Genomic DNA, 11,883 nt, shown 5'->3' with positions numbered 1-11,883 from the left:
ATTTTAAGTTTAAGGTAGGTGTACTTTCATTTTTAATAATGTGCTTGAGCTAGCTTGAAATTCTAGTTCTATATTGTGGCAAGTCTACTAACAAATAGACATACTTTTAATTGTTTATAATACAGTAATAATTTAATGCAACGAAGAAGTGTAATCAGCCTGTTTTGTAGATGTATAACATCAACAGGGTTTTGATACTGCATTTACAAAATGTCTACAAAAAGTGCTTGATTGACACTGGAAAATGTGTTGAAACCATACACTATAGATAACTGTGTTATGTGCTTTCTATCATTTACAGGGGAAAGCTTCAGGAACCTTTCATACCTGTTCTGAGTGGGGGTATCAACATTCGACAATTCATTCCTGAAACCTGTTCTGCAATCTATCATGTTTTAAAAGATAAATACCTCAAGGTATGTGTGTAATATGTTTATATATCTATGTACATTTTTTTTTTTTTTTTTTTTTTTTTTTTTTTTTTTTTTAAAGATTTTCATTTTAGGAATCCTGTAGCTGGCATGAAAGAAGCCAACATGTGTTCTTGGTTGTAATTTATTTGTATTTCAGTGCCCTGACACAGTGGAACAGTGACACATGGATTTGAGACTCAGTGGAACTTCCCAAACTGTCTGGGTCTTTTTGTATTGTGGCAGATGAGGCATTTCCCTTGAAGGAGTATCTCATGAAGCCATATCCAAACCGCAGACTATCAGTTCAGCAACGCATACTCAATTACAGACTTTCACGAGCTCGGAGGGTGGTAGAAAATGCTTTTGGTATCCTTGCAAATCGTTTTAGAGTCTTTCTAAACACCATTAACATTCAAGATACTGCCAAAGTGGAGGACATTGTTTTAGCTGGCTGTGCTCTGCACAACTTTCTGCGGACAGATTGCGATGAGCTATACATGGAAGGAATCGACCAGGAAGGGCCAGAAAAAACAATAACAGGATCTTAAATTTGCATGACGTTTTTTTTTATATTAACAATGACAATAATTGTCTTCCAGAATGAATGCACAGATGATTGTAGAAATCGCTCCTTTTTTCTAAACCTTGTCAGGCAGAGTAAAATAGCAATTTCTCCCCAGAATGAGTTAGCAAATGATGTTTCAGGTGTTTGTTATATGAGAAACTGATCACATGTGAACGGCTTCTCTCCAGTGTAAATCCTCATGTGAGTCTTTAAGTTTCCTTTGAGCCTGAAACTCTTTCCACACTGAGGGCAGCTGAAAGGTTTCTCTCCAGTGTGAATTCTCAAGTGATCCTCAAGGTTTGCATTGTTTGTTAAACTCTTTCCACAGTGATGGCACATGAAAAGCTTTTCTCCGATGTGAATTTTAACATGATTCTTAAGGTGTTTAATGTCTGAGAAACTTCTTTTACACTGACGACATTTAAAACTGTTCTCTCTTGAATGAATCATCATGTGATAATTAAGGTTTTCTTTGTATCTGAAACTCTTTCCACACTGATCACATGTGAATGGTCTCTCTCCAGTGTGAACTCTCATGTGGCCATTAAGGAGTTTTTTCTGTTTAAAACTCTTTCCACACTGATCACACACAAATGGCTTCTCTCCAGTGTGACTTCTCATGTGATTTTTAAGATTTCCACTTACTGAGAAACTTTTCCCACACAGTTTGCAGGTGTAAGGTCTCTCTCCAGTGTGAACTCTCATGTGGACGTTAAGGTTTTTTTTCTGTGTAAAACACTTTCCACACTGAGAGCATATTATATTTTCTTCAGCTTTGAAATCACGATGTTTCTCATTTTGATCTTTCTCTTGAGTTCCATTCAGTTCTTGACTCTCCTCTTTCAGCGCCATCAGGTCTGAGGTGAAATAAGAAAAATACAAGTTAAAAGTTTAATGGCACAAAGCAACAGACATCAAAAAGTCACTAGTTTAGTCTAGTCATTTAGACTAGTGCTGTCAATTGATTTAAGTGAACTAATTAATTGCACATTTCAAGTAATAAATTGCATATTAATATAGTGTTCATATTGTCATTTTCAAACCGAATCCCCAAATTATTGTAGAAACAACAAAGATTGTAAATTTAAAATATGTGGTTTACTAGCATCTTTTTTCCAAGTAGCCTATTATTAATGAAGGCCAACTTGGATATCAATACTGCTACTGATCTGTCTCTATTAAATGCATTTCCTCCTCAATATTAGTTAATTAAACTTTACGGTATAATTGAAAGCCATTATTTTAACACTTGATAGGCTTTGAAAAACAGCAAACTTTAAACACACAGTCTTCACGAAGTATATGCATAAACTATAAACTGAACATAGAACACTCTTTTTTTACTTCAATGACAAAAACTGCTGCAGGTTTCACTTTAATGCTACATTCCCAGCCAGGTCTCAATGTTTATACATATTAGTATGTAACGTTTACAAGCATAAAAGCTCTCTTGCCCTAAACTTCTTCATGCTAACGTCATATACAAGATAATGGAGAAAACCACTTTCACTAATATTCTACCGAATAATTAATAATAATTCATTTATAATTTATGCCGTGCATTGATTTTCACTTGTATTTATCAGAAAATTATGGCGACAGCTGAGGTTAATGAAATAATTCACAGCTTTACGAGAGCTTTACTCGCAAACTACATTTGCTGTTCATCAATAAGGTAAGAACCAGAGCAATTATAAACATAAATATACTTGACTGAATTAAATTAATTGAAAACTGTAGTGTTGTAGTAGTAGTAGTAGTAATAGAATGTGTTTGCGGTCATAATGATGACAGTAGTGCACACAAGATAGTATCTGTTCCGCACTCCGGCGCAGTTAGCACTCAGACTGCATGCGTACCGTGCCCTGGCCCACCTCTTCCAAAATGAACCGTGCCCAAGAGCGGCACGGAGCGCTCACACTAGTCAAACGAACCAGGTTTTGAGGGTCAAACACGTTTGAGCACGGTTCAAAACGCCTAGTGTGAGTACACCCTAAAAATTTTGTAGTGTGAAAGATGCTCGGGACAGTTGATGAATTTGTCATCACCAAGTTTATAATTTGCACGTGTTTTTAAGTCTTGCTAATTTAAAAATTCAAAGTGATTTTAAATCATTCAAGCAAGACGTTAAAGTAGACTATATTAAATACTCTTGCACTGTGTTCTCTCTGTACAGTGTGCATTCTTGCACTTGAACAAATACATACAAAAGTATGTTCAAATATTTGAAGGTACCAGTCTTGGAAAGTAACTTTGTAGTTTTAACTACTGTGTGTGTGCACTTGGATGGGTTAAATGCAGAGCACAAATTCCGAGTATGGGTCACCATATTTGGCCACACGTCATTTCACACACTGTATAAATTAGATATAGATTAATAATTAAGTGAATTACAGATGCACCTACCAGTCGACTGTCTTTTATTTTTTTTAACCTATTTCTGTTCAGGGAACACTGCACTGCAATCATTTTTTTCAAAATTTAATTTGTATGGAAATATTATGAAGTAAGTAAATGGACAGTTAGCAGAGGCCAGAGACGCTGAAGACGGACGTAAAGAGAAGAAAATACTGTAGAATGCAGAGCAAACTCACTGATGCATGGAATATTGGTAGAAAATCATAAATATTGAATTGGGGGTTTATATAAATGTATCTCTGTCATGGGAACTGTCATCAAAAAAGTTAACATGGCGTTTTCTTTTCATCTTGCATTTAAAGTAACGTTAAGTGCTGAGCTGCTTCGTTTACAGTGGTAACCAAGGAAATGTTATATTATTGCTGTTCCACAAGCACCACCTGCTGGCAGAGACTGAAATTGTATCTTCATTCAGCCTGTCCGATGTTGTTTCATTTGTATCTTTCTTCTACTTATTACTGACAGCTTACTTGTCTTTATATTTAACTTTACATTTGTTTGGCAGTTTTTGCTGTGGTACTGAAATTGGAATCAAGAAATGTAACATTCAATTGGTATCTAAAAGTTTGGTGTCACATAAGCTTATTTATTACAATAAAAGATAACATGGTTCAAAAACAATGATAACACCAGCTATTTTATTTTTTGTTTGTGGCAGGGCTGTTGAAAATATTGGCAGGGCAAGTAGAAAAAAAATCCTTAGGGTTGAGCCCCTGTGAAGGATGCAATAGTACTCTATAGGTACTCAAGATTAGCATGAGATTGGGTGACCACTACTTTTCATGCTTTACATATTATCCTTTGGAGATATCATCAGGAAACATGGTGTTAGCTTTCACTGTTATGCTGACGATAATCACCTCTATATTTCTTCGCAGCCCGATGAAACATACCAATTTGCAAAACTAACAGAATGTATAGTTAGATATAAAAAAAAGGGATGAATAGTCATTTCCTACTGCTAATTTCTGAAAAAACTGAGGTGTTCATTTTTGGACCAAAAACCTCCATATTTAATAACCTAGAACTAGGGCTGTGCAATTAATCACATGCGATTGTCATGCACATCTCGTCAGTAAAGTTGGTTCTGTGATTGGTAGTAAATCACGTGCTTTCAGATGGAGCAGCATTTACTACACATTGCGTAACTTGTCAGTGAACTACGGCTCTATTGCATTCATAATTAAGATTAGATTAAAACTCCGGCCATTTGATAATACCTAGAATATCAAAATTAACTGCGGGCGGCAGATCCTTTTCCTATTTAGCGCCAAATCTCTGGAATAATCTACCTAACACTGTTCATGAGGCAGACACACTCTGTTAATTTAAATCTAGATCAAAGACCCATCTCTTTAACCTGGTTTACACATAACACACTAACAAATTTCTAATATTCAAATCCATTAAAGAATTGTTAGGCTGCATTAATTAGGTCAACCGAAACCAGGAACACTTCCAATAACACACAATGTACTTGTTACCTTGTTAGAAGAATGGCATCTACGCTAATATTCTCTAATAGTCTCTTTCATTCTTATTCTGAGGTCACCGTAGCCACCAGATCAAGTCTGTATCCTGATCAGATGGTGGGTTCAGCACCTAGAGACGACCTCTATAGCCCTGAAAGTAGTGTTAAAGTCCCCATGAAATCAAAATTAGGGTTAGGTTAGAAATTAGGGTTAGGTTAAATTTTTTTTTTGGGGTGTTCGTATCAATGTTATTCTTAAGGTTATCTATGAAGCAGTGTGCTCCAAAATAGTAACAAAATTCGCATTTAGAAGATATAAGCATTCAAAGATTGCAGTTCGTCACTTCCACCAAAACAGATCAATGATTTTTTTTGACATCGCATCTTACTTCATCTTCTCATCAAATCTTCTGACCAATCAAATACTCTCTAGAATCCGAAGCTCCCGCCACTTGCACTATAGATAGATGCTAAAGCGCCGGCTGAGATCAGTCACTTGTTCACAGTGTAGTATTTTCTGAACGGTGAATGGCTTGTAGTGCACAATGTAGTTGATAGGGAACGATTCAGACAGTGTAAATATGCTTTCGATTGGTGCAAATGAGGTTTGGTTTCACATTGTTTCACACGAGCCATGGCAGCGCACACAGTCTGATCCGGACTTTGGCTCCGGTCCAGAGACGCGATCGCACGGAGCGGATCATATGTGCGAGTCTGCATATATTAAAAACTTTTACAACTATACAGCCTCAGCATGTTAATGACCATTGTTTTGTTTTACTAAGAGTTTCATATTGAATCTAGGAGTAATCTATTAGACTGTGGCTGTCAAATGTGGCTTTACCAAGCTCAACGACTCTGGCCTGAGCAGAATAACAAAATAGGGGTGTCCATGGTTAACCGATTAACCGTTAAAAATTGCGTAACCGAGTGAAACATTTTGCTCGGTTAAGTGGCGTCAATGGCGTGCATTGAATTTAGTTGTAATACATTTTTGCACCACTAGAGACCACCAGAGCGCTCCCAGACATTTGTAACGTCCACAAGAAGTCATGACCAGTTTTCTAATATGAAGCGGGCAAAGAAAAGTACAGCGTGGGAGCACTTTAAAATTGAGAGTGACGGGGCAAAATGCAAGTATTGCAATGCAGTGCTTAGATATACTTCAAGTACAACCTCGTTGTTGTACCATCTCAACAGCCAACACCCGGGCATCATTAGAGAGGCGGCCGCGGAGCCTGTGAGTACCTTCGCCCAGCCTACCATCCCCACGATGCTAGCGCAAAACATGTGCAGTGGTGCTAAAGCCGAATCCATAACACAGGGGATTTGCAGAATGATTGAAAAGGACATGATGCCAATTAGAATGGTGGAGGGCGAAGGCTTTAAAGAACTGATTGATATTGTTCAACCCCGCTACAGCATTCCCTCGCTTTCGGCAATCACACGCCGCATTGAAAAACGATATGAGGCAAAAAGAGATTCGCTCAAAGAAGATCTACAGTCACCTGATGTAGTTGCCATCACTACGGATTGCTGGACTGCTCTAAACACGGAAAGTTACATAACTATTACGAGCCATTACATTGACGAAGATTGGATTTTAAAATCATTTGTCCTTTTAACTGAAGCCCTGCCCGTTCGCCATACAGCTGATAACCTAGCAGATAAGTTAAGGGAGTCCGTGGAAAAGTGGGCTCTTACGGGACGAGTGATTGCCTGTGTGCACGACAACGCAAAAAACATTGTGCATTCTGTGTCATGCTTTGCGCATACGCTTCAGCTAGCTATAAATGATGGATTTTCTCTTTTTTTGAACCGCGTCATCTCCGCTGCTGCAAAGCTTGTGAGCCATTTCAACCACAGCTCAGTGGCAACAAAAGCGCTTGAAAGAAAACAACAACAAATGAAACTGCCACACCACAAACTAATACAGTCCTGTAAAACCAGGTGGAACAGCATCTGTGACATGTTTGAGTGCCTATTAGAACAGCTGTGGGCAGTTACTGCGGTGCTGTCAGATCGCACTGTAACGAAAGTTCAAGATGCACGGATTTTGGAGTTAAAGGACGCGCACTGGCAGCTTATTGAAGATGTTGTGCCAACTCTAAAAGCGCTCAAGTGTGCAACTACAGTTATGTCTGCAGAAAGGGAAGTGTCCATTTCACTTATCCCATCACCTTTGGACTAATAAATGCACACCTACAAAGCGAAGGCGATGCGAACAGGGTTCTGGTGGAGTTTAAAACTAAAGTCCGAAACTCCCTGTCTGAAAGAATGAAGGTAGGTACCAGACGATTATTGATAGTTTCACTAAGTTAAAGTTTGCATGTAGTAAATTCTAAATACGTGTGCGCAGGTTGATGAGCCAGAGATGTTGTCATCCCCAGCGATCTCGGGTTCTTATCTCCAGAAAAAAAGAGTGCTGGCAAATGCAAAACTCTGTAGCCTTGCAGCTAATGTTCCGTACAATGTACCAAATGTAACAGAAGCCATTACGCAAAGTGTAGAACACGGGCAAGAGGAGGCGGCCCCAGCACAAAGTGCCAAAGCCAGCGCAGCCACGGCGATGGCACTCATACTTGGCGAAAACTACTTTTCATCAGCCTTCACCAGTTGTGAAACAGAAGTCAAAAACTTTCTTAGCGACAGTCCCATTGGCCTAGAAATGAGCCCCGTGGACTGGTGGAAGCAAAACGCCAGTTGATTTCCCAGATTGGCCAACCTTGCTAAACAGTATTTGTGCATACCTGGCACATCTGTACCTTCAGAGAGGGTGTTTTCAGTAGCTGGACTTACGGTAAATAGACTGCGCACCAGTCTCACTCCCGATCACGTTGACATGTTAATATTTCTTAATAAAAACTAAGCAATTCGAATACAATGATTTCTGTAGAGCAGCCTGATTTAATTTGGTGCCTAATTTGGGTAATTTATTCCCTGAAAATGCAGACAAGCATATTTGGTCATTTTATTTTTTGGGATTTTTATTTAAAAAAAAGAAAAATGTGGGTCTATGCTCTTGTGTTTTAATTATTTAAATCAATTTTGTATTTAGTTTGCCCTTTGTTGCAGTGTAAGCTATAGGCACAAAACTCACCTTGTTACTGTTAAAAATGGGTGTAGATAAATGTTGTTGTTGTACGCATTTATTTGACTGTTTCTTTGCACAAAGTTTCTAAAAAAAAGTGTGCTATAATATGACTGCATTAAATTCTAGGGCCTACTTTAAAGTCAGTGACCTACTTTAACTGCTCTGTCCTTACCACTGCATGCGTTTTATTTCTATAAATGCTTTTCAAATGTGGTCCAACCAGTTATTAAAGGTGTTAAAAATGAACTACCCCTTTTTTTGTGTGTCTGTATCTCGGGGTTGTGGCGCGCACACCAGAGTTTCAGTTAGAAAAAAATGGTGCCGGTCAAAGTGACCGGCAGAGATTTCGTTTTCCAGACATTTTGATGATATGCCGGTCAAGTATCGCCTCTTAATTAGTCAAGTTGAAGAAACCTGGAGGCAGGCTATGTAACTTAAAAAATGACATAATCAGGCCGCCAAATGCAACATGTTTATTAGCCTAACTTTCAAATAGACGAAAAAAACATTTTCTACTATGGTTCGTTTCTTCATTCGGATCTATTTGCGATCCATTCCATTCTAAACAAACAAAGCAGTTTATATGCTTCGTCGTTGTTTCATTAAGATAATAATTCATAAATGCACGCATAATTATCAGTGAACTTGATAAATGTTGCAGATATGTTTTACATGCATGCACAAAAAAATGCCATTCAACTTATGTGTGCAAAATTCAGAATAAAATGAATGTGCAGCAATTTGTACAAATAGAGAGTCTAGGTCTACTATAGGTGTTGTAGCCATTAAATAAGCTTATTTAGTTTAATATGTTAAAATATTATAATGTTATTCTTTAATTTATGTTGGTTATGAAAAGTGAACCGCACGAGTAAGATAGGATGCGCAATATCGAGAGGCATGGAGCGGGTCAGACGTGATTTTGACCGCTTAATTAAGTTTTGTTTTGTAGAAAGACTTTTTTGAAGTGAATTTCATTTTGTATAAATTGTATCTTAATTTTAATACTTTTTTTTATCAACCAATTGCCTGGATTTAATAAATAAGAAGCAAATATAGCAGACGATAGGCCTAATCATGCAGGCGCCCTCGCGGTCACTTGCATTGCTCGTGAACTGGAGCGCATCTCATCCTAATTTAACGAAACTCAGCGAAATATATCTTAAGAAAGCTTGAAATGTCTTTTAACAATTTAAAACAAAAAGAAATAGGCTACTCTCTTATTATGTAATCCATGATGTGCATTTCTCTCTATAGGCGCGTTCACTACGGAGATGGCGATCGTCAGCTTAATAAACTAAAAATAATAACCCTGGCGCACACTATGGTTAACCGAGTATTACCCGCTAAGGGCCTCGGTTAACGGTTAATGAAAAACTTGAAAACGTGCAGCCCTAAAACAAAACACTATTGGCTATTTTAAAAAGTGGCGGGGCTGCTCAATATGTCCCACCCTCTATTCCGGTTTCAGTTGAGATTACGTCACCACATAGAATAATGCTGCGTGTTTCAAGGCACTTCAGGGGACCTTTAATTTAATTGACTAATAATTTTCATCAACAACATTTTTTCAGTGTCCAAAACTAAAAACCTAATTTTGAATTACCAAAACTATGATGAAAACCTACTGACACCTTTTGTCAACAAATAAAAATGAGACAGAAATGTTAGGGACGGTTGATTTGTTGGTTAGGAGGACAGATGCGCAACCTATTGATCTATCGGGTGGGACATAAGCTAGCGTACACTTGCTGCACGTCTCATAAAATGTTCAAAAATGGATAAAATTGAGAAGCGTGACAGCATGAAAGAGCACTTAATTTGGTCCAGGTTTCTGAGTGCACACACCCGAATCGCACACACAGAAAAGCACCTCTCAAACAGTGCACGACTACTAAATTCAGTTCTCTTTCGTGTCCTATCACACATGAAAGGAGAAATGCACACAAAATTGTCAAATTGTCCGTTTGACGAGCATTCGTGTTAACACACTTGGTTACATCTTAAGTGAACTTAAACAGTTGCAGGGCTCTCAAGTCTCACGCATTCACTGTAGCATTTCAACCAGTTCACACACTCTTGACACCACACCTTGCATTTCTCACGCTGAGAAGTAAGGGATAACTTGTCACGCTAAACAATTAATAGACGAGGTGCAGGAAGTTTATGATGTGCATAAATTCTAAAACTATGCATAAAAAAAAAACCTTATGCTCATATTTGAGTAGGATAAGCTTATTGTCAGATAAGAAAAAATGTGCATAAACTATGATGGAAAAACATTTACCAAATAAATTCCTCCAAATAGAGTCATGTGACTCTGCACTATGAGACGGGATAACCTGACTAGCAGCGGACCGATCTCGTTCACAGCATCTATATGTTGTTATGGTCTTTCTGAAATGCCTGAGCAAAGTCTGTCGTCAAAGTATTTCTGTATAATTGTCTCACATGACTGCGTTCCCAAACAGCAGCATCCATCTCCGAAAGCATTGAAAGCATTTATTGTGTTACACCTGCTCGCTCTGAGGTGCAAGTAATTTATATCATATATGAAAATTATTATATTCAGTGGCTTCTCTTATATTCTTAGTGATATTTATTGCCACAGTTTACCAGGAAGTGACGATTTTGTTCTCTTTGACTCGTTGGGTGGAAACAGTGCTTTATTCGCATATGTTTATGCGATATTCCAGTTTTGCACATAAGTTTAATTTGAATCTTTGGATGGAAACACAGCTAATTACACATAATAACAGAAACTATTTACATTTTATTATTTAGGCTGCCTGCTCCTTTTACATCAAAACCTATGTACTATGTCCTAAATGCAGAGCACAAATTCTGAGTATAGGTCACCATCATCACTTAACTTGTATAACAACTGGTATTGTATTGAAAAGAGGACCATGTTCTTGCTTATAGTTTTACTTAATTATAATATAAAGGCATGATACTCTGTTATTGTCCTCTTGCATTATTGACAAACTATTTCTTTCCTGTTTAACACTGTAAAGCTGCTTTGATACGATCAGTATTATATAAAGCAATATATACATAAAGGTGACTTGATTGCTGATTACTTAAGTATTATTTTCATAACTCTGTTTCTATAGAGCTGGACATTTTAATAAGGATCATATGAGTGAGTTCAGCTTTGAGAATAAAAGCCAACCTGTTTGTTCCTCAGTATCTTCATGTTTGACTCTGAATGTTTCTTGAATCATCATGTCTTCACTCTCCTCTTTAATAAACTCCATCTTTGTTTGTTCCTCAGTATCTTCTTGTTTGTCTCTGAATGTTTCTTCAATCTTCATGTCTTCACTCTCCTCTTTAATAAACTCCATCTTTGTTTGTTCCTCAGTATCTTCATGTTTGTCTCTGAATGTTTCTTCAATCTTCATGTCTTCACTCTCCTCTTTAATAAACTCCATCTTTGTTTGTTCCTCAGTATCTTCATGTTTGTCTCTGAATGTTTCTTCAATCTTCATGTCTTCACTCTCTTCTTTAATAAACTCCATCTTTGTTTGTTCCTCAGTATCTTCATGTTTGACTCTGAATGTTTCTTCAGTCTTCATGTCTTCACTCTCCTCTTTAATAAATGCCATCTTTATTATCGTGTGTCACGTGGATCTCAGTTAATCCAAGAGTTTTTCTGTCTGTTTGAACACTTTGTCCTGTTTAAGAAGAGAATGATTAACAGAAAGAAAAATAAATGCAAGATACATCTCTGGGTGCTTCTCAATCAGCTCCTTAGTTCAGCAGCACAATTAAAGACAAAAAAATAAGTGCACTTATAATTATAATGTTCTTTACAAAAAAAATAAAAATACACAAATCAACTGGCAGGTTCATATTCGTATTTAGATGTATATTTGGCATTTACTGATTTATGTTAGATTTAATACTTTGATGAAAACAT

General features: G+C 37.3%; 1 protein-coding gene across 1 annotated transcript; it reads right to left on the bottom strand.

Moving 5' to 3' along the window:
* Window positions 1-474: 474 nt before the first annotated feature.
* LOC122137163 (gastrula zinc finger protein XlCGF8.2DB-like) lies at window positions 475-11,191 on the bottom strand. The gene is made up of 2 exons (XM_042722881.1): window positions 11,137-11,191; window positions 475-1,835 (listed from the first exon to the last, which is right to left on the bottom strand). Exons 1-2 carry the CDS (start codon window positions 11,189-11,191, stop codon window positions 1,126-1,128), a joined length of 765 nt encoding a protein of 254 aa, XP_042578815.1. The 3' UTR covers window positions 475-1,125.
* Between the last annotated feature and the right edge of the window lie 692 nt (window positions 11,192-11,883).

The sequence above is a fragment of the Cyprinus carpio genome, chromosome B4 (assembly GCF_018340385.1).
Source record: "Cyprinus carpio isolate SPL01 chromosome B4, ASM1834038v1, whole genome shotgun sequence".
NCBI lineage: Eukaryota > Metazoa > Chordata > Actinopteri > Cypriniformes > Cyprinidae > Cyprinus > Cyprinus carpio.
Note: the sequence above shows the minus strand (reverse complement) of the source record. Positions and strands in the feature narration are given on the sequence as shown.

Excerpts from the sequence above, each read along its gene's own strand:
- LOC122137163 (XM_042722881.1), bottom strand. The coding sequence starts at position 11,191 with ATGATGATTCAAGAAACATTCAGAGTCAAACATGAAGATACTGAGGAA. Across the intron at positions 1,836-11,136 it reads AGATACTGAGGAACAAACAG|ACCTGATGGCGCTGAAAGAG; the intron begins GTTGGCTTTTAT and ends ATTTCACCTCAG.